Below are 27,753 nucleotides of genomic sequence, written 5' to 3' on the forward strand. Positions count from 1 at the left end.
GACCCGGATAGGGAGCAGCCAGAATAACCAGACCTGGCTGCGCTCTGCCTGTTGCACGCATGCAGTCTGGTGGACTGGATCACAGCTCTAGAGCTCGTCCAGGAGAAAGCAGTGAAGGTGCTGTAGTGGGATAGGGAAAAATGATGTTGCTTTGGTAGGGGAAGCTTTCCCTGGGGAAGAGGTAACGAGGTGAGAGGAGTCGGTGGAGGAGGTAGTTGGTGTCAGTAGTGTATCTTCCTTCAGACTAAGCAAAGCACAGCTGTCAGTGCTCGAGGCAGGGCAGCCTGTAAGGAATTGCAGGTCTCATTCTCTAGCCTTGCTGTTTCTTTTGCACTGCAGCCATGTGGGCAGTGCGGGGAGAGTGCTGAGTTAAGGCAGGATGCCTGCAGCAGTGCTGCCTGACTGGCTGGGCCAGAGCTGCTGCAGAGTTTTATGGCTGCCTGTTAAGTCAGCTGGTGGGATGCAGTTGCCAGCACAGCAGGAGTTTGGGTACAGGTGGTTTGCATGAGTAAAGAGCATGTAGGATGACAAATCTTGTCTGGAAGGCTATAACAACCATAGAAGACTGTTAGAGCTATAAATGAGAGTATTCGTGTTAAACGCTTAAGTCACTAAGCACTTTTCAAACTCTACTCTTTTATTCAGTTTATTCTGGATAGCAAGGCTCTTAGATGGGTTGAAGTGTAGCTGGGTGTGCTGAAAGGATTGTGATCAATAGCTCGAGGTCAGTTTGGTGGCTGATAACAGGCAGGGTACTTCAGGGGTTGATCCAGGAACCTATGTTGTACAACATGTCCATCAACAGATGATGGGGATGATGATACTGAATACACCCTCAGCAACTTTGCAGGTGATACTAATTTAGGGGGGGTGGCAGGCACACTCAATGGCACAGCTTTACTTCAGTGGGACCTTGAGAAACATGATTATTGGACCAATAGATGCATGTGGAGTTCAGCAAGAAGTGGAAGGTTCTGTGAGAGCGTTACAACCCCATGTCGGTCCATGCTGGGAGACCCACCTGCCATGGTAGAACAAGGGACAACAGACTTGGGTTTCTGTTTGAGAGGTTCAGGTTAGACAGCTTGTTCAGCGAAGGTGGTGCCCAAAGAGGTGGGGGACCCTCCAACCTTGGGGGCTTTCAAGTCTTTTAAGTAAAGCCATTATCACCCTATCCAGTGTTGGCAATTGTCCTCTCTGAGCAGGAGGCTGGACTAGAGACCTGCAGAAGCCCCTCCTAACCAGTAGTTCTGTGACTTTTGTTATGATTGTTAAAATTGAAAGTCTTAAACAATAACGCCCCCCCTCCTTTTTATGAGGCAGGACTTGACTCAAAATAGTCATTTATATTTGCTTGGCAAGAAGCCACATGTTGTTTAAAGTGATGACTAGATTTGCATGCACCTGCTGATGGAGTATCGAGGGTACACTTGCGAAGGCAGGGATTGTCCCCGAGCTGTGCAGTACTGGTGCAGTGTGATGCAAGTGTTGCCCCTGTATGGCAGAAACGTGTGCTGTTTGCAGTAAAGAAAGGTGAAAAGCAAAAGTTATTCTGCAGATGCTCGAAAGCCCTACCTTCTTCTGAAAGCTGAGTGCAGGAATCTGTTTAAACCCAACTTCAGACTAAGGAATAACCCTCTCCTTCCCTTACCACTCCCTGGTGTCTTCCCAAAAAGGGTTGGGGAGAGGGAAAGCTTACAGATGGACTTGGCAGCATCTGAAAATATTTCCAAAATGTTGAGAGGCCTGTAAGGACACCCCAATTCTCTCTTTTTGGAGCTTATTTTCTATTAAACAAATTAATAAATATTCCCTGAAACTTGCATGTGCATTCTCAGCACAGTTACCCTTGATCTGGAACTGCGAAAGGAGAAAGACCAAAAAAAAAAAAGGTTCTGGACTAGAACTGTGCTGCAAAGTGGAAAAAGAAAAGATGTGTTACTTTTTCAGAGTGATAGATGGCAACATGCTTCCTGCCTTGGGAGCCTAAAAGCAAAAGGTTTATTAAGGAGAAGAAAAATCAGTAAGAAAAGCCCAGTAGCTCGCTGTTACATTTTGTGAATTTTACATTGTCGCTTCCCTGAGGTGCATGTGAAAATATTGTTAGAGTAGAATCGGTGAAAGCAAAATTGAGTTGAAACACTGTGCGGTAAGCTGAAGCCAGGGAGAGTTAAAAGATGCGCAGTGTCTTGCAGGACAGAAGTTCCCTGCGTGCCGTGCCAGAGCTGTACTCTGTCCAGGTTGGAAGTGCCGCAGGCAGAAAACATGACTGTCTACTTCCAGCAAACTTAGCAGCACTCCATAAATAGTAGGTTGGATTTTATTATGATTGATTTTAAAAGAAAAAAAAAAACAAAACACCAAAACCCCACAAGCCACCCCAAGGCTTGAGCAGTGCAATGGGACTAGGTTGCTTTGTCGAAGAGGGAGGAGAGGTTGCAGTTGGGCTCTGCAGCGCTGGCTGGGCAGCCGCAGGGACTCCAGAGGAGTTTCCAGGAGGGTGCTGCGCATGTCTGCCGAGATGTTTGAACACTGACCCCCAATGTAGAGCAGACCAGACTATTTGGGCTACTGGAGAAGAAAAGCATGGGGAAAATGTCTTAGCTAGAGAGCCCTCAAGGCTTTTGAGTGTCTGGTAATGCTGCTCAGATAATACCTAAAGCTATTTGAATAAATTGGTGCTGTTTCTAGTACCAGTACCACAGCTTTGCATTCAGGTATACACATACGGACATCTCCCTGCGCCAAAGGAAATGGTGAGCTAATCTGATGCTTTATTAATTCCATGCATTGTAGTAAAAATGAGATGATCTTTGAAGGAACAGAAGAATTCTTGGAGACCCTCTATCCTATAGGATATCCTAAAGGATAGCCCTCTATCCTGTAAGAGTCTCTATGCGTGCTTTTAGAGATGATGATATGTCATCTTCTCTTCTATTGTTGCCATAGTTTGTACTGTTTTTGAACACCATAGACATTAGTTAGTGTCACATAATTCTCTTTTAGAGTAATTGATGGAGAGACATCTTGCTGATAGGGAGCTAAGGTAGGAAAGTGTGAAGTAGTTTATTTGATTTAGTAGTTTATTTTGTAGGTAGTGGCTAGTAAATCTCTGTGCCCTTGCGAAGGGCACATGCAGAATGGAAACATAATTCAAAAATAGGAGAGTGGGAGTCTCTGATAGTACAGACCTGGTTCAGCTTGCGGAAAAAATGAAAAAACAAACAAAAATGCATGACCTGAACTAGGAAATCCTAAGTCTACCTGCGTGTCTTGTAAGAGTGGATAAAACAGGTTCCTTGTCTCCCCAGTCACCCAGGCACTTGTGATGACTGGTGGACAGGTACTTGCAGAGGTGTACCCGAAGTCAACAACCAGCCTCTCTAGGGTGATGTGCCAGATGATGCTTTTCCTTCCCAAATTAAAGTGCACCAGTAGGAGAGCAGCTGGAATCAGCTTTTCAAAGGAGATGTGCTCATCAAAGCTTGGCTGCACGCTCTGCTGAGATCTGAGCTCGGCAGGAGCTGAAAGCTGTACGCCACTGCCTCTTGCAGAGGCTTCTCAGGTTCCTACAGCTCCAAGCTCCTGCCACCTGTGTTGGACCTGCTGCATGCCATACAAAATCTGCCCAGGCTCTGACTTTGCTGAAGTTCATTGACTGAAGACAGAAGGAGGCTCATCTACAAGAGCAGAAGAGGTTGAGTGCTGTAATGGGATGGCAGCCAAAAGTGGAGGAGCGTTCATGTGCTCCCTGGAATACCCACTAATCCTGTGTTTTTTTTCCGTGTCTAGCTTGTGATTTATATGGTCAAATGATTGCATACAAAACCTATACCCTCCTCTGGAAGTGTATTTGCTATATGCCAGATTTGCTGTAAACTGTTTTGAGAAAGTTACTCAAACTCTGTGATGTTGGAACTCTTTTCTGTCTGTTTATAAAGCTGGCAGAGTAATTATCATAGTCCAATTGCAAGATGGTGAGAGAGAGAAATTAATTAATTCCAAAAATGACTTACAGTAGCTTTAGGAATGCAAAAGTTAGTCCTTTAATCTGTGTGTGTGGTTGAGATGCTTCTTTCTTTTCAAATAAAGTTCTCATTTAGTACTGTCAGGTTTCTGTGGAATAACCATTAGTCCTGTCACTTACTCGGGACTGAGCCTGGCTGGTTTAAAATGCACTAAGCTTCTCTCTGATCGCAAACCAGCTTTTCTATGTGAGGCTGAAGCAATACCCACGAACATATCTTTTCATCGTGGCTTTGTAGCATAGCATGTAATTTTCTGTACTGCTTTAGCTCCAGCGTCTAGGCAACGAGAGGTGAGCTGAGGACCTGGTTTCAAACTCAAGTCTTTGTTGTGTTTTTGTTTTGTGGTTTTTTTTTTTTTTTAAACAGACCAACCCCTTGTCTAAAACCTCAGATATTATTCGAGTACATCAAGGCATGTCAACGAAATGTGAAGTGACATATTTGGAACAAAAGCTTGTTTGTAGTCAGATGATTTCCTACGGGTTCCTGAGCACTTGGTCGGATATGGATGGGCTGGAGGAGTATTTGCCTCTCCCCTGCCCTCCTGTGGGTATAATAAATGTGACTCAGACTGGTTAAACCTGCAGATAGCATTTTCACGTGGATGCTACAGTTGAGCTCCTTGTGTTTTCTTCTTCGTTCTGAAATGTCTCTCGCTGTTCAGGACGGTGTCATGTGTTGGGTTTTCTTTTTCAACACATCCTCTGTGGGGTTGCATTTCTTGTGGTTGCCAATATGGATTCAGGCCTGGTTGTTGGTGCTCTGCTTGGCAAAGTGTGCCCAGCTCCTCTGGGGAGCTGATCTTCATGGGGCTGGGGGACCACGGGGGGTCAGCAGCAGGGACAGCCATAACCTGGTTTTCTCTAAGACCCCTACCTGAAGTGGCATTAAACTGGCTCTTGTGTTTCTGTCTCAGCAGTCAGGCAGCATCATTGAGGTCTTAGCAATGGAAAGCTTGACTCAAATGTTACTAGAAAATTGCTTGCAGTAGTTAACAGGGCACGCAAAGCCCCAAGCTCCACGTGTCTGGGTGTACGCTGTTTTCTGAATTCCTGCAGAGCTGGCTCAGTGGGCGCTGGCTGTGGCCTCGTGTCCCCTCTGGTTCAGGAGGGCTCCAGCTGGTTTTGCTCAGTCTTCTGTGTGCCAGGGTGTATTTTAGATATGGATGCGTGGTTTGGGAGGGGGGGTCTAGTTGATTTAAGTCTGTTTTCCCTCTTTTTGCAGGCGTGTCAGGAGTAAAAGCAGATCGCTTTGAGGAAGCGATGACAGCAAAGCACTGCGCGCTCTCGCTGGTGGGAGAGCCCATCATGTACCCAGAGATCAACCGCTTCGTGAAGCTCCTGCACCAGCACAGCATCTCTAGTTTCCTGGTTACAAATGCACAGTTCCCAGATGAGATTAGGTAAGAGCTGGACAAAATATTTCCCTATTAAAGCATTTGAGTGCTGACCTGTGTTTTAATTCCATTTTATCAGTCATCAGAGTAAGCTCTGCATGAGCACTGACAATGGAAAAGCCCATTCGGCATCTATTTGATTTTAACCTTAATCTCCCCGTGCTCTTTCTCGTCTCTCTCTCTCCCCCAGTTTGATTTTCTTTTCTGTATCTCTTAAAGTGTGATTACTTCTGAAAGTGAAGAGAAGGTAATATAGTACCTCCCAGAGGTGCGAGGGAAGGAGAACAGCGAGTGAGCTGCGTTTTGTGCTCGGGGACACGGATAACTGGTGTGAGTGTTTCCGACAGCTAGAGCAGGAGGCTGAACTCATAAATTGCCTTTTTGGTTTGTGTGCTTCTCTTGCAGTCTGATCTTTGCTCTAACTCCTTAAGACCAGCCGTAACGGCTCAAATCGAAGATCTATACAGCCCAGCATCTCCAGCAGGACCCAGAGTGCAGGATAAGAACAGGTGAAAAGCGCACACTCATCTGCAAAAGTGGGATCAGTAATTTTTAACCTCCCTCTCAGAGGGACTTGAGCTAAATATTCACAACTTTTTAATGAACTCTGCTGAAAGGGTCTTTACAAATGCAAAGAATCCCTGTTTCTGATGTTCTTGAGCATCCAGGCTGCTGTTAACAACATCTTAAGCAATATAGCGAGGAAACGCAGCACGCAGAGCGAGCTGCAAGGTGGCTGAGAGCTCGTCAGAATACCGTCAGCTAATAACGCTGACAAAGTCCAGCCCTGGAGTTACGTGAAGGCGCTAGCGGAGCTGTATGCAGGGTGGTTTTGGTGCGTCGCTCAAATTGTCATTTCAGCTCAATGCCTCTCCGCGTTAGCGCTTTCTGGTAGAGCTTCCTTTTCACTTCCTTCTCGTGGTCTGAATATGGCAGTGAGAGGGGAGGGCATGCAATTTTTGAGTGAGTAATTATACGCTACAAAGGCATTCCAAATGATTGAATAATTGTGTAATCAAGTTACTTTAAGTCATGTATTATGTGCCTGATAGACAGAAATTGCTCTTTCCTAAAAATAGCATTTTAAAAAGAGAGCACACGCTATATTTTGAAGCTGCATTTCTTAGGTTCTGCTGAATGTTTTTAAAAAGAAACAAAAAAAGAAAGTGATAAAATGCTAGTCTTGCTGTGATAAAAATTGCAACTGATCTTTGGCTCATCAAAGTAAATGATTTGCTTAATATGGGATTTGAAGTATGCATCAAGCTCGCTTTTCCGTTGTCAGCAGAGGGGAGCTATAGTCTAAAAGTTAGTCCTAAAATAGGCAGCACGATCTCCAGCATCCAGCATGCAAATGGGGAGTGTGGCCTGGGGTGTTCACTGGGTTTAGAAGAGGGGCCTGCTGGCTCTGCAGGCCCCCTGGCTGGGTCTCCAGCATGGTGCTGCCTGTGCCTTCCTCCCTCTTCTCCTCCTCCTCCTTTTGTATTTGGACTGCGGCTTCGTCTGCCTCCAGGCACACACATGTTTTCATAAAGTGAAGGAGGTTTTATAGCACGTGAGCTCGTATTGAACCTGGCTCTTGTCCTCTTCCTCCTCTTGTTTCCGATTAGTGGCTGTGAACAAGAACCCTTGCGTATGTGTTTGCGTTTATGAGCATCAATAATAATAATAATGAGCAGATGCTTATTATTGCTCATAAGCAAATGCTCATTTCTATTATATTGATGTTTCTGTTCTTTGTGTCATTGACTAGGCTGTGTCCTGTCTGGCTTGTGAAACCACCTCATGGCTGGTGGCTTGAAGTCAATTTATTGCTCTTGAGTTGTGCTATGCTACTTGGTCATGATTTCTGCCCAAGTTCGTACGTGGTAAATGCTGTGAACTTGATCTCCTGGATGCGATCTCAGCTATCTAAGCTAGCTTGGAAATTACAACCAAAAATTAAGGAGGAATGTTGGAAAACCCGTCCTAGTACCACATAACTAAATTTCCTGTTAATTTTGAAATGTAGCTGTGTTCTGGGAACATCAGTCTGTGCTCTGCTTCTCCCTGGTGCTTGCTGGACCCATGACTGCCCTTTCTCCTTGTTCCCCTTTGGCAGAGCATGCACGAGGTTGTCCTGGCTCCAGTCCCAGCCATGGCAGAGCCCTGTGGACCGCTCTGTTTTGGAGCAATGTGGGGCAGAAAATCCCCCCCTGGGATCTCTTCTAATTCCTTAATTTTCTCCAGTATAACAGTGAATCTGGCTCTTGCCTGTCCTTAGGATTGAGATCCTCAGAGAAGAGATTACTTTTTCTCAGCTCATGTTTTGAAAAACACTTGCTCCATCTTCAGTGGGGCCCCTTTTAATTAGGCAAATGCGGCATTAAGTAAAGAAAAGAGTATTCTGGCTATGTTCTTTGAAACCGAATACTTCAATCCACTTACGCCTAGAACATTTGGTCATTTTTGGAGATTGTGGCTTTGGGCTGCCAGTCCAGACAAGCTTGTTTACAAAATAGTTTTTTTTAACCTAAAATGTTAAATTTGTTCTGGGCTGTTTCATTCTTCTGTATAAATACAGACGGAGAGAATATGTTTAGACAGGTTGTTTGAGTGTCCATGTTAAGTGGATATTTCTGGACACCAAGAGCTCGGTCTCATTCTGGACAGTTCTTGTCACTTTGTCACCTTTGGGGAGGGCAGGGGGTTTGGTGTATTTTTCGGTGGCACTGTTTGGCAGCTGAACAATAGTTTCTAATTTCTTCTCATGTTCTATAAAGAACCAAATCAAGCTGGGACTATAGCCTGCTCATTAACAGACTTCACAAAAAACGCTTGCAAAATGTTGTCCTAAAACTGTAAGAGCTAAAGAATTACGCGGTGCAATTAGGATGCTGTCATTTCATCTCAGAGACACTGGGATGGAAGATGCCGTGAGGGGTGGATGTGTGTTACACTCACTGACTTTATCGGTTTTGTCTGTGACAAGGGAGCTCGTTTTAGGTAGTTCCTCTTAATGCCCTTCATTATCCCATTGCTAATGGACTGCAGTGTTGTTGCTTTTCCTTTATACCCTTGGGGTTTATGGAAGGGATTAGACTCGACCCAGGCTCTTCACACAGCAGAGGAGGCTTAATCTTTTTAGAAGTTACCGGTGTTGGGCTCACAGATGCTGTGCTCACCAGCATTATGTGACCAGAAAGACTATACTGCAGGATTTATATGAAATAAGAGCTTTGGAAGTGGAAGGAGAACACATTGGGGGATTGTGCTTGGTTTTATTTTCTAAACAGTTTTGATTTCCCTTCAAAAAATTATTTGACTGACTGATGCCAGCTGCAGGTCAGGTAAGTTCAACGTGTCCAGCAGTAGAAGCTGGCTGAATTATGGCTGTATTTCTATTGAATGGGATTAGTTTTCCATGGGCCAGGGCAAACAGAACTTGGGGAAGGGGCTGAGCTTTACGGTTTTTAACCATGGGGACTGTGGTGAGAAGCAGAGCCTTTCAGTGCCCCAGACAACCTGCTTTGGGAAGCCTGTCTGAATGTGTTACAGCTACCCTGGAGTGAAATATGTTCCAGTTCAGTGAGGAAAAGATAATTAAAATGTCAGCCAAGGCCTCTGTATATGACGTTCTTAGCTTTAGGGTGTGTTATTCGTTGAAAGTAGGTTGTAACGTCTTGCTATTAAGATGATGGTCACTTGGCAGAGATGAACCACTGGACCTTGACAGTTTTCCTTGTAAATACTGTGTAGTTCCTGTCACTACTGGACCAGCAGAGCAGCTTGTTTGGAGCTACTGTATTTTATGTGTGCTTTGGTAGGAAAACACAAATTCAGCTAGCAGTAATGTCTGAAAACAACAATTTCCTTCTCCTTTTTATTTCTAAGGAACCTTGAGCCAGTAACGCAGCTGTATGTCAGTGTGGATGCCAGCACCAAAGAGAGCCTGAAGAGAATTGATCGACCCCTCTTCAAGGATTTCTGGCAGAGGTTTCTGGACAGTTTAAAGGCCTTGTCTGAAAAGGTACCCAGTTAAGAATGTATCTTGAAACTTTTTTTTTCTTCCTTCTGCACCTTACCTACTCAGGACAAAAGTAGAAGACTTGAGAGGCTTAAGATGGACCGTGGAGTGGGTTCTGGATGTGTTGGGAGCATATTTACATGTTTTGTACGTTAAAGTGTATAAAGTCCAGCAAGTTTGATCAGTTTTCCATGTGGGGAGAAATCTAAGGACAAAAGGAGAGCAGAATGTGTGTCAAATGGGACAGTAAACTCTGCTGTGAATATAAGATGCTATGAGAGATGAAGAGATTATAAAATAATAGAGGATTTCCTAATGAAGCTTTTACACTGAAAGCAGGCTGCTGAAGGAAAACTGGAAATTCAGGGAAGACTAGGAAGAGTCATTAATCCCCATGTGGCACTTAGCACTGGTTCTCAAAGGTTCCCTTGAAATTGCAGTGCATGAAGGACATTAAAATGTGTGTGCTGGAGTTTACTAGCTCTAGTTGCCCTCCTGCTACATAGAAATCTGCTTATTTCAGGAAGACTTACTCAGAACAGTATATCTGAGCATAATAGCAAGGGTGACCCTTTTACACTGTCAGTGGTTTGTAGTAGTTTGTGTCCGTCTGAGACAGCTGAACAGTGACCTGAAGGCCCATGGGATCATGTCTGCTGCTGTCAGCTCAGAACTTAGTCTACCGTGTAACAGTTTTTGTAGTAATTAATGAAGCGCTTGCGGTCCCAGCATCACATGAATTAATAATAATAGTGCTTCATGAGCATGTCTTCCCTCTCTTATTTACTGATACTGTGCTCTGATGGAAGCAAATACTTCTGTTTACCGATTTGACAGAAGTTGACATGTTACCTGCTGAGATGAACAGACAAGAGAGACTGTTTCATTTGAATAATGAGTGTTTCTGCCTTCTGAGATGACGATGTTGGACCATTTTCTGCCAAATGTACTTACATTAGTAGATCTGGGAGACTCAGCGTAACTGAGTGATGCTTTCTTCTGCAGAGGCATGTGAGTAGCTTGATCAAGCTGTTTGCGTGCAAGTGTGCCGGCTGATCTTGTTAACCAAAATCTCAGGCCAAACTCTGAGCTTACTGAAATCGGGTGCAAACTTACTAAGTTCTCTGTGTGAGTAGAGGAGGCTGTGGAAAGAGGGGGAGCTAAAATAGTGAAGGCAAAAATATTGAGAAAGTCTTCTGGGAACTTGCTTTTGCCCATCATTTCTTTCCTTCTGCCTCTCTTGACCCTGGATAGATATGGTTCATTCATTGCTGCGTGTCACATTTCCTTGCAAAGAATCGAAGGTGAAAGTGTTGGCAAGTCTGTCCACACAGCTAAAAATACTCTGGTCAAGGTGAAGAGGAGAGGAAAAAGAAGCTCAACTAGCAGGTGCATTTTCTCCTCAAAGCATCTGCACTTTGAAGGGTCCTTGAAACACTGATAACACAAGAGCCAATTAAGAGTTGCTCCAGTTGGTAACACACTGTTCTGCCAGCCCCTGCTCAGCTGCGTGTTGTATCATCGCATGCGGGGGACAGCAAGAAGTCTTGGGGAAGCTGCTGTTTGTTAGGTTTTTCTTTTAATGTTATACAGGGTTGTGGTACCCAAAAAATTATCTTGAACTGCTTCTGGGCAGAAGCACCTTTCTGTTTTCCTTCTGAGCGCGTCGCTTGCTATTCATGTGTGATGTTAAGCACCGTTCTGTAGGACTGTGATGAATGAAAGGTGGTGAAAGCTAATGCATCTGCTGATTCTTGAGAAATACAGCTCCTGTTTCGGAATAGGTGGGAAGTGCTGATGCATTGTGTTGGGAAAGTGACGCTAATATATCTGGAAACAAAATACAAGTCCCCATATTTTCACACTGCCTGACAAACCATCCAGGCTTATTCAATTCTCCTGAGACTGAGACAAGCTGGCATTGCAGCTGATATGAGTCACTGCTAATAAGAATCATGGATAGGTTTGATCTCTGCACACTTGAAAAATAAACAAAAATGGACGAAGGGAGTTTTTAAAAACACAAGCTGTACCTTGCTGTGCTGCTTGTTGTATTGTCTGGCAAGTGCTGTTTCTGCACTGTTACCCTGCTTGCTGGGGTGTCCGCTCGCTGTCCCTGGGGCTCTGTGCTCGGTGCTATGGGGATGGGTAGCTAGAGACAGGCCCTGCTGCAAAATATTGATAATCCAAATAGATGAGCGGGAGAAAGGAAGAGGAGAGGACACAGTCCTAGATGAGAAAGGCACGAGGGTGTCCTTCTTGGCTCTTCTTTCCTGCCACCAAAAAGCAGGCTGATTCTTATTAAAAACAGAAGTGGAAGGGCCTGAGCAGAGAGGCGAGTTTCATATTAGTTGCCCTAGAGGGAGGTAGTTATACTGATAATGATTTTAACTGAAGTTCTGCGCAAAGTTCTTGAGCTCTTAATAAAGGAGTGAATTTAATAATGAATTGTTCCCAATATGATTTGACAGCATCATACAGCATGTTGGTGACTAGTTGCTTACAGCGTTTTCAAAGGAAGTTCAGGAATAAAAGAAAAACAATCTTTTGTGATACTTCTTTCTGCAACAAACAGCAAGAAACCCCCTCTTTGTCCACTGCCGTTTGGAGCAAGTTTTGTCCTTTCTAGAGTGATTCTGATTGACATAATCTTCGTGTTAAGTTTTCTACGCTCAGAAACGTTTCTTGAGGGAGGAGTTTATGCTAAATAGCAGGTAGACTCCCAGAAGGCTCCATTTGTTTCTTGTTATGTGTCTTCCACCATCCAAATTAAATTGAGAGGAAAGACAGACGTTAATGTGTGCAATTTAGAATGTGCCCTTTCCAAACATCACGTTTGAGAAGTCTTGTAGTCTCATCCTTTGACAGCCTTGTGTTCATCAGAATGATTGAGAGGTGACTTGACTTGATAGACAAGCGCTTGGAGGAAGCACTAAGGATGTGAATCCTTATTCTCATCGTAAGGATGAGAAATCTCTGTTCCAGTGCTTGAAAGGCGTTTCTTCCAGCCATTGCTTCTTTGCGATGCTATATCCAAATGAGAAATGAGGTACAAATTAATAAAGAGGGTCCAGAAGCTGAGGAGGGAAGGGGTAGATTTTCTATCCCTTGAAGTTTTATCATCAAATTGATGCTTTTTTTTTTTTTTTCAAAAATACCATTAACCAAACATGTGCTGTCTGAGCAAGAAAATAAGGAACCGATGTTCTTTGAGCTCTCACCCACCAGCAGTCAGACTTGTGATCCATTTGTGTTTTGACTTTGTGCTCTGTTTCCCTCCGTGTTACTAGACCAGATTCTGTAGGTTGAGAAATTTTGAAAACTGTTGTTGTTGTCGTCCATAAATCACCAAGTGTTTTCCCAAGCGATAGGGACGCTGACTGAGACAAATGGGAATCCCCCACTGAGTTGCTGATAAATGAAGTGGGGATGCAGTGACCTAGTATGGCAAAAGTCCTTACAGATTTCTACCCAAGCACTCTGAAAATAACTGGAGAAAAGATGGTGATGGATGTACCAGCAGAACATGCCCTGTTTGTGGTTCAACACTACATTGCAACATCTCTGAGCATGCTTTTTTCCACCCGTTGAAAGAGTAAGACAAGTCTTGAAGCAAGTGGTGGCTCCTCCATGGACATTCATGGGCCTGATGAGCACTGGGGAAAAGGTCCCTGGTGTCGCTCAGGTACTCTGAGGAGCACTCTTCCAACCTTGACATGGTGTCACCTCTTCTGTCTGTATCTTCTTGACTTAATCATGATAGATCCTGTCCAATCTGCTTGATACACTGTACGTTACAGTACTTGCTGTGCTGCCAGACACCAAGTAGGCATTGCTGAACTGCTTTAACTTTCAGGGGACAGGTGCCAATGTTCTCTTAAACAGATTGGAGCTATGCACAAAGCAAACGGGGGGAAAAACCCTTTAGGTTAATAGATGTTATGGCAGTGCAGGAACTGATGATGAAGCAGAACCTTATCCTTCCTGTCCTTCCAGGAGTGTCACAAAAAGCAAAAGAAACAGCTCATTGGCGCTTTCTGGCGTGCAGTTAGACTTGTGTCTTTAGATATCATATGCAACTCTTGCTTCAGATCTTGGGTAAAACCCTGCCCTCAATTTTTTTTTCTACTTCAAGGGAATTAAAGTTTCATAGAGAAACAGGATCATGGCTCTGTGGGCGAGGTATAGCAAATGTATCTTTTTTCTTTTTTAAGTCTTTTTTTTTTTTTTCCTTTCTCTTCCTATTAAAGGACCAAAAAGGACAATTCTTAGCTCTGCTTGTCCTAGGACATCCCATATCTGACAGTGCATGGATTTGGTGCCTGTGGCTATGTGCTCCTTGCTGGAAGGTGCTAGAGATGGTTTGTCCAGAGAAAGGCATGAAATATAAAAACTTCTCCCATTACCATCTTCCAGTTCTGCATTTGCACACTGCTTACAGGTAGTTCCTTTTACATTTCTGGATGACGAAGACGCCAGCTTGCATATTTAAACATTTTCAGGCATGCATCTGGTGCTGTTTACTTTAGTGATTTTGATTTTTTTTTTTTTTTCTCTCCAACGTGATCCTTTCTTCAAAGTTACCCTTGGCTTCTATGTGATTACAAATGTAGTGTGAATGCATTGAGTTACATCTTAAGCACGTTTTAGTGCTTATTAGATAATATATGACAGTAACTATTGCTTTTATGAAAGAGCACATTTGATTTGCGTGGAGATTTATGTGATTACTGGGGGAGGGGAGCTGGTTTGTAGAGCCTAGTCTGATGTTTCTGAGCTAAGTGACTTTTTAAGGAGAATTTAAATGTAAAATTTGCAACAGATGTTAGAATCAGTAATCAATTTTGCCACTATAAATTTAGAAGAATTTGACTCTTCTGCACAGTAAATGCTCTCCACCAGCTGTGCGCTTGTTTTAATGGTTTTGCTAATGAGACTTCTGGCGTAAGCCTTTTGAAATGCGATATGATGAGTGTTACAAAGGTACAATGTTTAATATTAAGTTATTGTCTCTGAAATTCATCATCTCCTTTCAGTTTAGCTTACAACAAGCAGCAATCCAAAAGAGGCTTCAGCAAGATTCTTGGCTGCAGAGGGAGTGAAATCTTATTTCTTCTCTCTGTTCCAGTACCTCTTGGTTTGCTTGCAGGCAAGAAAAGGGGAAAAATGTTCATAAACACACTTCACAATCAAAATTATATGTTTTTCCAAGCTGCTGGCTGTTACTGTGTGTCTTATGAAGACAGGATAGTGAGGCTGGGGGGAAAGGCAAGGTGTCTCTGGCCACCCAGCGAGCCTGAGGCAGGGGTGGGGGTAAAATCCGTGTTGTCAGCCCTTGCCCCATGCTTTGTCTGTTATCCCGCATCAATCCCTTCTTCCTCATTACTGCCTGGTACTTTGGGGTAGCCAGGCCCGTGGGCTATTTGTCTGCTGCTACCCTCGTTGTTTGGTAGAAGGCACTTCTCCCCCTTCCCATGTCTTTTAGAAATGGGCTCCGACCTGTGAAGTGTAAATGGGAGAAACAGAGGGCCCTCCACCTCCTCTACTAAGTTCACCCTTCTCTTTCACTCCTTAACTAGCACACACTATTCAGCTTGCCTAGCTTTCCTGCTACTTAACATTTAAGAAGCATTTGCTATTCTTACCTTTTATTACACATGATCTGTCTTTTGCCTTGAGCTCTTCCTTATAGACTGCATGAGAGATGCCAGACTTGGCTTTTAGAGAGCTTGGTTCAAACCGGTCTCTATTCCCCCTTCCAGCCCTTCTGTTATTTATTAACCCGATCACTAGCAAAGGGCTGCTCTGTTCCCTGGGGCTTGGCTTTGGGAGCCAGAACTCCCAGCTACCCCAACAGGCTCCATGGTCTTGGGGACGTCTTCTCACTCTTTAGTTGTGAAATAGAGCAGTAGTCTTCATGTAAAAGCACCCCGAGAAGACAGGGCATGTGTGTGTTTTTATGTGAACTTGTAAAGGAAAGAGCGAGCCTAAAATCCTGCTTGTGGCAACTAGGCAAAGGAAACTTGTATCTGCACTTTATTTTTAAAACGTGTTTTTATTTAAGCCTATAAAGTTGAAGTAACTGGGCCAAATGCCATAGACTGGAATTGTGCAGAGCATTGCATAATATTCCATTCTGCTAAATGCATTAGCTGCTGGATTTCTCTACTCGCTGACCGATTATCGATGGCTCTAGCATGATGATTCAGATAAGTGTTTTATTGGGTTCATTGAATCTATTAATTTGACGTTTCAGGAAAGATAAGTTGACAAAGCATCTGCAAGAGTAATCTATTTTCTCATCTCGGATGGTGAGTGTATAATTGAGGCGAAAACACTGCAAAGAAGAAAATGGATTTTATGGGAATCTGGTAATGGGCGTGCTGGTGCTCCTCCGAAGCACAGGGAGCATACCCATGGACCCGTGCAAGGCAAACAAAATCAGGAAGACTTACTGCTTTGGAGGGAGTGAGAAATCCTCTTGTAAAGGGTTAGCTATGATGGACTGGGTAGTGCGGATGTGTTTGGATGACAGAGGCCGGGCTGCTGGGTCCAGGCTTGCAGAAGTAGCTGAAGTGACACGTGGACTTGGTGTCCCAGGGTGGTGCAGTGCTGCGTGTCATTTGGTGGGGTGGGCTCTGGGAAGGCTCTTCTCTGCTTCAGGGTGAGATCGTCGTGCTTGGCTCATACTGCTGCTGAAGGTGATTTGAACTAATTTAGTTGGTTTGGGGCTGAAGCAGCTGAGGAGGGCTTGGGCTATTCCTCCGGTTCTCCTTTAGGGCAGGATCCTGCAGCAGGTAGGTGATAATAGAGCTCAAGGAATGGTCGTGTCTTCAGTGCTCTGCTTGTCAGTGATCTTCTTCCTCAGCTCCCATTTCAGCTTCTTGGGGTTACTGGAGTGCCAGAGAGAACAGAATCTGACCCTAAACTTCCTTTGTCAGACTGACTTTTAGCAATAAACCAGCTCATGTAAAGAAGCGCTGTTTTTCCTTGTTGCATGTAGATGTTTGTGCCTTGGCCCTGTTCCTTTGTATGGCTCTCCCCCCTTAAAAATCCAAAGGGAGATGGTGTTGTAAGTTGGGTAACTTCGGACACTTGGTGGTGGGTGTAAGTGACGGTTGTGATCAGGGGGGTAGGCTGTGACCTCCCAAACCACATGCCCCATCCATCGTTTCCATAGCTGCTGAAGTCACCCATCTGGAGCCTTGTTGACTTGCAAGTTGTGCGCTTGAGAGCCAAGTCCTGCATTTTCTCCTTGGATGAAGCTGCTGTTAGATTTGCCAATGTAAGAAATGCGGGAATTACAACACATGGATTCAGAGTCTCCTCTGAAGCTGCTAAATTGCTGGAGCATCGTTCATATAAATTTGTGGAGTTTATTGTCTTGTACATACTTGAATACAGAAAGCTGGTAATTAGTAACAGTGACAAAAGGTCAGAGCAAATCAAAGGTGATGTATTTTTCATTTTTTACACCATTAAGGCCTTTGTGATGGGTAAGCTCAGCTTCTCTCAAATTTGTTCAGCCATTTCTAAGTGCGATAGTTGGGTGCAATTACTGTGCTGACTAATTTGGGGATCTCCCTTTCTTGTCCCAGAAGAGCACTTGGCTGCTCATAAATCTGTTTGGTAGAGGAACTGATATTAGATGCACTGTAAATGATCTCTAACTGCTTAGTTCTAAAAACAGAGGAGCATAGAGAGTATAGGTGGTGATGAGCCCTGGAACTGGAGAGTTGATGATCCGTAGCACTAATGCAACTGTTTACAGACCTGCAAAAATGTGTATCTGCTTCATTTGCTTAACAATCTTGAGAAGCCTTGTCTCCCTGTGGGAGCCCAGCTTTCTGTGAAAGTAGGAAAATCTGAAGGCTATTTGTAGAGACATAGTCTCTAAAAGAAAGCTTTAATTTGAGATGTCGGAGTTTCAGGTAATGTCAAGCATGTACCCCTGACAGCAGGCTCCTCAAGTGGGAGTAGAAGTTGCACTGTGTATCCAAAGAGCCTTAGGGCTTTGTTAAACCCTTTGTCATGATTTTTTTTTAAGAAGCAACATAATTTTTAAATCTGTATATGAGGCTCATGAATGCCTTTGAAATGTGCAAGATTTTATTATTGTTACGGATGGGACTCGCTCCTTTACAGAAGGTAAAGACTGCATAGCATAGCTGTCTTCGTCCAGCGTTTGCTAGGCAGTGTTCCTGCCAAAGGCTCTGGCCATGCCGGCAGTTGCCCAAGTAGAAAGTTGCCATTTTTGTTCAGGCTGCAGAGAGAGGCAGATAAGTTACAGTTGTGGAAGGTGGGTAACTTAACGGTTAAATCTGTGCCTCAGTGAAACTAGGTGAGGAGATAGAGCTCATCAGTAGCAAAGCATGGTGCCTCATGCCTGAGGTTTGCATCGAGGCAGGTCTGAAGCTGGCTGCTCTGCAGGAACGGGACCTGGCAGTTAGACCCTGACGCTAGCTCTGGTTTTTGCCATGACTTTGGATTACTTCTACGATCTGTTTTAAGAGATTCATTCTCTTTTCTTCCTTACCCAGCCCCTGTTGCATTGAGAAAATCCCTCTGATTATGCTATAAATACTCCATTTTCATGCATTGCTTCTGTTGCAGTTGTCTGTGGGGAACTGACTTGCAAGTCTGATGGAACAATACTGCACTTCGAGTGAGGTGGGGGCGGCAGGATGCTTCATGGTGGCAAATGAGAGCTCTTACGTTTTGCATGATGCCTCAAGAGAAATCTTACCTGGTAGCTTTCAGAGATGCTCAGTTACATTCATGCTCATGTCTCTGCACTTGAGAGCACATCAAGCACAGGAGTGGGGCTGAGAAGAGACGAACTTTGCTAATGCCAGTGACTGACCTCCTTAGAGCTGGTGTACGTGGGGATGTCCTCCCTAGTAGGTATAAGCAGTCCAGATCAGGGGTTCAGTCTGTGATGGTCACCCAGCGGTCGTGGGATGTGTAAAAGAGCTTGTAGTGGTTTTCATCATGTCGAGGCAGGAGAGATGGCTGCCTGCAGTGGATTGCTGGATGCATCTTTGCGTGGCTGCAAGGGGAGCGGAGTGCTGTGCAGAAACGTAGTGGCAGCTCCTTTGCAAGCAGAAGTGGTGCTTGCCTTGTGAGCTGCCAGTCTACAGTCTCTCCAGATGCTGCTCTGCAATGCTGACCTATCCAGGCTGTGAGACTGGGGTAGCCGGGGGGGTAGGCTTTCTCAGCCGATGGAAATGATGGGGCAGGGGCTAAGGACTTCAGGTACTGCTGCCTGCTCTGAAGAGGTGATGCTCTACAAATTTTCCTAGAATATATCTGTAGGGAGTAATCCTGTAAACTGGTGGGAACTGGAAGGAGTCCAGCTCCTTGAGGCTAACTGCTCAAAACGAAGAGACAGATACAAAGCCTGCAGGAGCTGCTAAAAGGCTCCCAGTGCTGCACCTGAACACTCAGGTAGGTGCTAGTGGGAAGTGTTTGGAGAGGGGTTAACAGCAGCCGCTGGCAAACAGCTGTTTTGCAGCAGGATTGATCTCCAAACCCCAGGCTTTCACAGGCCTGCCTGTGCGGAGCGTCGTTCCCATGCATGCTCGGATGGGGAATGTCCCCTCTCCACGCGTCACCTCCTGGCACGTCTCACTCTGCCCCAGCACGGTGCAGGAGTGCTCTCAGTCCCCAGCTCAAGCTGGAGCTCAACTGTTTAATAGGATGGGCAGTTAAAATGTTTAAAGCCTATTTACCTTTCCATAATGCTTGTTACTTGAAAGCCTAACTCCTGAGTTAGGGCTTTACAAGAGCAGTAGTCTTGCAAGGATTGCTTAATCAATAAGAAAGAAATTTATTTCAGATGCCTTGTTTATGTTGTTCTTTGTTAAATGAAATGGGCAGGATTTTCAGCAAATTGTGGTAGGGCTTTCAGTTCTATTTTTAGATGATTTGGACAAAACCCAGAAGAAAATGTTTATAAATCCTTTGCTTTGCAGACCGCGAGAGTGATTTTTAATGAGGTAATTATGTTTTTACGGTGGATTAATCTCTACTTTCATCATTTGACTCTTGAAGTTGCATTGCTGGTTTGTTGTTTCCTGAGATAACGAGTGTCAGTTTGTTCTCTTAAATACAATAGCTCCTTCCCAGGCTTCGGCCAAGCCTGTGTGCCGTGCCGTCAGTCACGTGTCCGTCGTGCCTGCATTGCTGGCTGCTGCTGTCTGAGAGTTACACCCATGAAAGTGCTGACGCTTTGTCAAATCATGGATTCTCTTTTTACCTTACAGATGTGATGCCTCTTCATTCTTCATTATCCTGCAATTGCTCACTTAAATAATCCTGTAATAATGATAGCTTAAAATGCAGTTTATTCTTCCTTCCTGTATCCCCCATTGCTGAGCAAAAAGCACTGATTTTGAGGAATATTCTTTTAGAGCCCTGCAAAATTTCAGTGGGATGTTGTTTCCTGACTGAGATTTCCGACTACAGAGGTCCATAAGAAAGCATCCAAGTCTCTGGCTGTATGTATAAATAACTGCTGGGATGGCTTAAAAGTACTGAACACCTGGCAGCTGACGTGGGGGAGATTGGGTTCCTCCATTGGATCTGAAGAGACTTTGAATGTTCAGTTCATTCTTTAGCCAGAAGCATTTGGCTAAAGTTGGACTCTGTTTTTAAACTGCTCTTATCCCTCATTTTCTTTTTTCTTCCCCACAAACGAATGCCATTCAAGTTTTTTTAAGTTCCCCAATCTGTGTGTTAGATATTTTCCCCACCACTGTTCAAACCAAACTTTCCTCCTTGTCCCCCTCTTTGGGGCTCCCCTCCTTGTCTGTAATTTGTGTTTAATGTTGTCCTTCTCTTGACTCCTTGTGCTGCCAGGGTTACAATTGTACACTATTAAGTGAGATGTTTGAAATGGTGCCTCTCCAGGACCACCACACCAGGTACCACAGGCTGCCCTCATCTTTGGCCAAGCAGCCAAGCCTGAGGCACCAGGTCATGGAGCTAGATGGACATGACAGCATGGAGCTGTAGCTGGGACATGTGCCTCTTTTGGGGAATATGTGAAACAAAAGGAGGCTGTGGGAGGTCCCAGAGGGTGATTTCAGCTTTTCCCCATCGAAGGACTAGATCTGAATGCCTCTTCTCTTCCCCACGCGTGACCAGACACAAGCATGTCTACCCCATCCTGTTACCTTGCACGCAAAGCGCTGGTCTGGACAAAAGTGGAGGTGCCTGCTCAGCTTAAATAGGAATCTTTTTTGTGGTCAGATCAAAGCAAGTCAGTGATCCTCCTGGATTTTGCAGCTCTTTGGCGAAGGGGCTGCTTTGCAGGTGGGATGGGGCCGAGCAGGTCAGCTGCTGGCCGAGCTCCTGTGCTCGTCCTCGCTTTGTGTTGAAGAGCGGCAGCCGGAGCTGGACGAAGTGCTTGTCACTTGGTGCCGGCGTGGCAGGTCCCTGCTGAAAAAAAGGCAGTCCCCTGCTGCTGTGGCAGCTGCTGCTCTGACCCCTGGGACTGCTGCCGTGCTTAATTGGAAGACGCCCGTGTGGAAAAGGTCCTGATCTTGCCTATATTTGGAAGCCTTCACAAGAGCATCCCCTGTCGAGCTTCTGGTTTAAGTCCTGTCAAAGTCAGTGGGACCCGGGCACAAACTTGGAGCGTTGCTGAAGGCTTTTATCCTGGTGAAAGGGCTTTTTAGTTATTGCCCATGAGTTCACTTTCTGCTCAGATTTGAGCCCGTCTTTGCTTGTAACAACTCCTTGGCACAGGGCTCGGTGGGAGCGCTACCCAGGCTCGTGCTAATGCTTTTTCTGGCTGTTTGGTGTTAAACATACTCTATTTCACCAGGAGATGAAATATCGTCAGGCTGTGTGGTCTGTTTAACAGCAAGCTTGAAGTGTTTTTTTGCTGATGATTTGATATGATCCGTTTTAATGGTATTCTTATATTTTAAGTTATGTTGCATTGCACTTTTTCCCCTCGGTATAAATTTTACCTGATAATTCCTTGAAAATGCCCTAGAAATATTGAAAAGAAATCAATAATCACTGGAATATTGTTGATGCTGATTTACAAGAGTAAGTGAATTAAAAACGAGTCCATGGAAAATGGATAAGGAGCAGTCATGGTTCTGGATTTACTTAAGAAAAACGTTTTTAGGGCTCAGAACAAAGCCGTTGCTGTACTTTATTTCTAGAGATTTTTTAAATAAACTGATTAATTTCTACTGAAGTGTGAAGCAGTAAAGTAGATTACAAGCAATAGGTGGCAAGTACAGGAAGAATGATTATGGAGGGGAATGCGGCTTAGAATGCTGGTTTAGGAAGGTAAGATAATGAGATTTGATTTATTTTCTCCTTGGTTTCCAGTCTGGATTGCTTATTCTTGTGCTCCATACATTAGCAGGACTGCTCACAGGCTGAGGGGCTTTTCTGGTTTAAAATTCTCTCTTGGGAATTAGTGCTGATGTGCTTGTCTCGCTCCGGGATTGTCTTTTTATTTCGAGGCAGAATTTCAAAGCTGGTCAATACAAACCAATTTTGTGTGATATGAGAACAGTTATGTTGACTGATTTCTGTCTCTAAAAAACCTGGTGCAAACCCAAAGTCCAACTTTCATGTTTTTGTTATTACTATTAATGACAGGTTTTCATCTCATTTTCAAGGCTCTAGAAGAATAAGAAATTTCGTATGGCTTTCAGACTTGGCACCTCAGGATAATAATACTTTGAGACAATTTTGTTTCTTACACAAGTATATTAAAACTGAAAGATTAACAATCTGCTTTGTTCTTTGGCCTTTGTCTCTGGGGACTGACTTTGGATCCAGGTGTCAAAATGAGATGTAGGACCAGTCCCTCATCTTTTAGATGCACACACCTTGTAATTGGTTTTGTTACCTGATTCTCTTGCAAAGAGCAGGAATTGCTTTTGCATGAAAAGATAGTACCAGGTTTGTGGGGATATTTTAAAAAGTTTTTACCTTGTTTTTAAAAAAAAAAAAAAACAAACCAAACCAAACACCTTACACCCTAGTTTCTTTGGCATTAGACCTTGAATATTGAGCTGGAGCCCGTGCAGGGTCTTTGCTTGCTGCTTTAAAAAGAGGGTGGTGGTGATGAGGTTGGTTTGTTTTTGTTTTTTTTTTTTTTTCCTTCCCTCCTCGGTCCTGGGGATGACATGGGGACCACTGTCGTGCTGTAAGATCCTGGGCAAAGACCGAGGGCTTCGGTGCTGATCTGCAGGTAAATGCTGGGGTTGAGCGCTCTCACTTTTCTAGCAGTAAAATCGAAGTTCTGAGCTTTGCTCTGGTTTTACAGCAGAGTAGCTAATGTGTTAATTATCCTATGGTAATATGCACCTTTTTTAGCAATGAAGACAAAGCCTCAACTTGCTTTAAACTGGTGTATTAATAGCAAGTGCTTGAACAATGTATGTTTTTAGTAGATACCTACGCAGCATAACCTATTCAGGTTTTTTGCTTTAATGACTGTATTAACCTGAAGAAAGGAAGCTGAAAACTTTTGTGCTCTGTGCTGAGTTAATCTTTGAAGGGAGAAAAATTCCTCTGCTGTGCAAATCTGCCCAGCAGAATGCTTTCAGGTGTTTGCAATGTGACTTTTAGGAGGATGTCATCTCTCCAGTGCCTGTGTTCAGGGCTGGTTGTGTAGTGAGAGATGAGCCTGAATGAAGTGATGAGCCCTTTATTTAAGGGGAGGGTCCTGGTTGCCAAAAGAATAGATTAATCTGCTATCCTTTCAAGGGCACTGAGTCTTTCTCTGATGATTTCTCCTGGAGCGTGATGGGTGCCGCAGCTCATCTGCAGAGCTTCTGGGAGCCTGGAGGCTCAGCAGTGCTGGATTTGGGAGAGGCAGAGGTGATCTCCAGCCCTCTTACAGAGACTCTGTCTCCAGGCTGAACTAGAAGGGTTTGGAAAGCTGTGAAATTAGGGGCGTGTTGGCATTTGAGATTTCCTTTTGCTGTGTTTTGGATCTTTTATCCTTTGTGGGGTTTTATGCATAAAGATGCGTGTTATTGAATATGGCGAATAGACACTTGGCTGCAGGTTTTTTTTTTTCCTGATTGCATCCCTGTGACAAGTAATTTCCAAGTGTGAAAATTGCTTTGATATCTTTATTCAGGACTCGCTCACTTAGTAAGGCGTTGCATAAGCTGAACGAGGGAATCAAATTGAGTCTTTGGAGAGGACAGCTTCTCCCTTCGCAGGGGCTGTCCCTCGGAAAGGGCAGCTTGCCTACTGCCGCCATGCGAGAGCAAGGAGCCTGCCAAGAGCACCAGCGCTGCGCCAGGCTGCGGGATTGCACATGCATTTCAGTTTTTAGGCTGTTTTCTATCATGATCAGAGCAGGTCCTTGCCAGCTGGGAAGCTCTGAAAATGTGTCATGAAGTCAGTTTGCAAGTCGAGCCTTTCGTTGAAGGGAATAAGAAATACCAATGAAACCAAGAAGCTAGCTTTTGAAGTGGCTTCCTGTTCCTCCTCTAGTACCTGCAAAGGATCTGTGAAGTTGTGTGAAAGAAAGAGCAATTTCTGTTTAGAGTCTGCACCATAATTTCTTCTGCCCCAGGAGAGCTTTTTCCATTTAAGCAAAGCAGTGTTTCTATTGACACTATTGGTTTTGTGACTTGAGTTTCATTAGCTGCAAAATACGGATTTATGTTGAGTCGTCTGTGAATGAAATGTCATTTTCTAGCAATAAAATAATTTTATCTAAGGAAGGTATATGAGTGCTCAGAATATCTGGGTTTAAGCTAGTGAGCAGAAATGTGAGTTGTGTTGTGTTTATTTCCAAACAACAGGACATTGTTACTCTGCTTTATCAAAAGAGCAAGTTCAAGTGACACGATCCAAGGTAAGGGTCTCACAGGACCTCAGCGCGTGGTTGGCAGGAGGTGGTTTGTCTACTCTTTGCCCTTTCTCCCAGCCTTCTGCAGTCCCATGAGGTCCAGTCCTGCTGCCGACGCCTCCCTGCCCGGATGGAGAAAGGGGATGCTCCCCTGCCCCAGCCGAACTTGTATCAATCCATCAATCCAGCAAACTGCTCTTTACAGCACGGTTGACATGTTCACCCCTCCCTCTTCCTCCTGAGATTAGACCTGGGATGTTCTATGAAGAATAATTATATTTGATCTACAAAAAGATGAATGTTGAGGAGGAGGGCATTAAAAAGAAATGATTAAAAAAAAAAAAAAAAAGAAGCAGCCCCAATCCCTCTTGGTTATTGAAGCAAGAAGGGAGCACTTTGTCAAACTGACACGTGAATCCTTTATTTTAACATCTGGGCCAGTGGATGCCGGCAGGGCAGTGTCACCTCACGGGCTCGGGTTCGGTCTGAGGTGTGTTCGGTGGTTTGGCTTTGAGACTTGGCCATGGGAAAAATATGCGCATACAGAAAATGCTCGTTTGCAAATGTTATAGGACTAGGAAAATTTTCGGATGGTTTCAAAGGAGAACGTAGCCCCCTTGGAAACGGGCAGAAGCATCAGCGCTGCTGCGTGCTGCTCCGAAGGCTGGGCTCCGCACCGGGCTTGGCACAGCTGGGGGGGTCGCCCCGCTGCTCTCCGAGCTGGGCTGCGGAGCTGCCACAGCACCTGGCGTTGTGTTTCGCCGTGAGCTGCTGGAGGGGTGCAAGCGTGCAGCAGCCTGGCGACTCGTCCATGGGTTCACCCGAGTCTCGGCCACCCTGCGGAGGACGGAGGAAAGGAGCCGCATCCCCATCTGCTGGCCCCGATCGTGACTTTGAGCTCTGGCCACGGGGCACTGCTGTTGCTGGGACCAGGGCATGAGACACTCTTGAGACAAAAATTTTGGTCTCTGTCTGCTGAGCGAGAGACCAGGATCTCATCCAGTTAATGAATTTTTTTTTTTTTTTATAATAAGTACTCCCTCCCTTACCCTGTTCAGTTTATTTTTTTTCCTTGTGCCCTGCTCTGGCATTCAAGGGATGTAATGCTTTTTGGGGTAGCTTGGAAAGATTTTTAGCAAGAGTTGTCTGCAGGGAAAATACTGCTTTTCCCCAGGTTGGTTTTTCTTTCCTTTGTCCTCAAGTCTACTTTGTCCTCAAGTGTTTGGGGAACAGAAGGCGCACCTGGCCCCATTTGACTTGCATTTTTGAGACCCCGTTATAAAAGGGTGACAGTTGCTACATAGTTTTCAGAATGCAATGAGAGAGAAAGGGCAACATCTTTCTTGAGCATGCTGCCAACACTGATGTGGTTTGTGTCCTCCGAAGAGTAAGATTTTACAGACTTGGGGGAACAAGTCATAGTGTGGTATGTACCAAAGTGGTTCTTGGTGGTTTTTTCCTTCTTCTAAGATATTTCTTAGACAATATTCTGTATTAATGTGCCTTTAATGACCAACTACCACATATAATCCCAAAGAAACTACATGTGCTGTATTTTAGAGAAGTCTGCTGTGATAACCTGAGCAAAGGTTTGGGAAGTCGAGGGGTATTTGTATAAAACTGCTCAGTTTCTACTCCTGTGCTCAGTGTCCTGTTGTGGGACAAAAGAGCCTCCCATTAACTGCCTTTTATACCTGAGATTGTGGGTTGAGAGTTGAAGTTCATCAGAATGGGGCAGGATCACAGAAACACATTGTCCCTTTGCTCCCGAGCGCTGTGCACTAGCCTGAAGGAACTTCTTCCATGTGAAGGCCTTGCAGAACCCAATGCTGATTGTCCTTAAGCAGCAGCACAGGCCCTTCCTGGTGCTCTTTTGGCAGCTCTTAAGGATGGGCTTTGTGCTTGCGTTGTGACCTGTGCTCGTCGCTGGTAGGATGATGTGCTCTGTCAGAGTAGCATCTCCTCCTGAGTCAACTGATATACCAAGGGCAAGAGTAAAAGCACCGCTGACCCCCGAGCTTTGGGACAGAGAGGGGATTTCCTGGCAGAGAAGGGTGGTCCTCCAGGGGTGCTGCTCCCTGGGGCGCAGAGCACACGTGGGTGCCTGGAGGAAGCCAGCAGTGATGCTACTTAACCTCTTGGGAGGCTGCTGAGATTTTCGGCAGGGCCTGACTCCTCCATCCTTAGCCTTCCTGGCCGCATGGTGAATGCGCTGTGACCTGCAGCCATGCAACAGTTTTCTGTACCTTGCAGAGACAGAGATGACCTCTCTTCTGCCACTTAGCTGCAGATTGGAGCAGAAGCATTGAGAAGTCTAGCGCAATGTTCTGCTGTGGCCCTGTGAGGAGACTGGTTGGGCCGGGAGTGCGGCCAAAGAGGCTTCATCTGGCTTTTGAGTGTTCACAACTGAAAAAATAATAACTCTTTAATAGTCAGTTATTCTGTTTCTGCGATCAGCTCTTTGTAGAGCATGCTTTTCAGCCATGATCTCAGTCAGGAAAAGGCTGAAGATTGCTGCTGAATGCTCTCCTTTTGCCCCGGCTGGATAAGCGTACTCGGTGCTCAGAGCAGAGGGTTGCGTTGGAGCGAGGATGCATCCTGCTTTCCATGCAGACCTGCAGGCATCGTGCCGTATAACTGCTGTGAGGAACTCCATGTTTTTCATGGTATTACTTTGAAAGTTATTCTGACTTTCCCAGCCTTGAATAGATTTGCTTCAGCATACTCAACTGTTCTGACTGTGCTCCCAGCTCTTCACTGAGGTCTGAATTGCTGGTTATTTAATCTCCCTTGATTATAACCTGATGGGTGGTAGGGCTCCTGCTCCAGCTGTAATTAGGCTGCTCGGCTGCAGCGCGTGCTGTCTGTTGCCCTCCCAAATTGTTGTTTTGTGCCGATGCTCGCCTGATCTAAGGGAACACCCTCTAAAAGCTGCTGCTTGCTATCCTTCATCATGGAGGTGGTCTGCATGCTGCCCTTGGTTCTCCTCCTGAAAGGCACTTGAGGAAAAATCTGCAATTCCTAGATGGGGGGGATGGGAGCTGTCGAGGTGGGGAGGCATCTCTGGAGACTGTCTAGTCCAACCTTCCTGCTCAAAGGAGGATCAGCTCGGAGGGTTGAGTGCTGAGTATCTCCAAACACGGAGACTCCTCAACCTCTCCAGGCAACCCCTTCTGGTGTTCAGTCACCCTCCCTGTAGAAATTTCATTTAAAAAGGCAATTTTCTGTGCCTCAGCCTGTGCCCATTGTGTCTTGTCCTTTCCCTGGGCGTTGCTGGGAAGAGTCTGGCTCCGTCTGCTTTCCTCCACCCACCAGGTATTTATTCGCAAGGGCGTATTCTCTTGTTTTCTTTCCCATCTCTTATTTTCCTTTGCCACCCTGCGGGCACGCACGGTCCTGCTGGGCCCCGGAACTGCCCCTTCCTGGGAGGCTGATCATTTGCATAAAGAGCTTTTTGGCACAAAATAGATGCGGTTCC

At 45.0% G+C, this 27,753-nt stretch overlaps 1 protein-coding gene across 1 annotated transcript in view; it reads left to right on the forward strand.

Annotated features, from left to right (window-relative positions):
• LOC103912867 (S-adenosyl-L-methionine-dependent tRNA 4-demethylwyosine synthase-like) overlaps positions 1-27,753 on the forward strand; it is a 107,965-nt gene that overhangs the window by 46,592 nt on the left and 33,620 nt on the right. The window contains exons 11-12 of the mRNA XM_009319274.1: positions 5,253-5,430; positions 9,298-9,433. Of these exons, the coding sequence (XP_009317549.1) occupies positions 5,253-5,430; positions 9,298-9,433 (314 nt within the window). The remainder of the gene's footprint in view (positions 1-5,252; positions 5,431-9,297; positions 9,434-27,753) is intronic.

The sequence above is a fragment of the Pygoscelis adeliae genome, unplaced genomic scaffold (genome assembly GCF_000699105.1).
Source record: "Pygoscelis adeliae isolate BGI_AS28 unplaced genomic scaffold, ASM69910v1 Scaffold282, whole genome shotgun sequence".
Lineage (NCBI taxonomy): Eukaryota > Metazoa > Chordata > Aves > Sphenisciformes > Spheniscidae > Pygoscelis > Pygoscelis adeliae.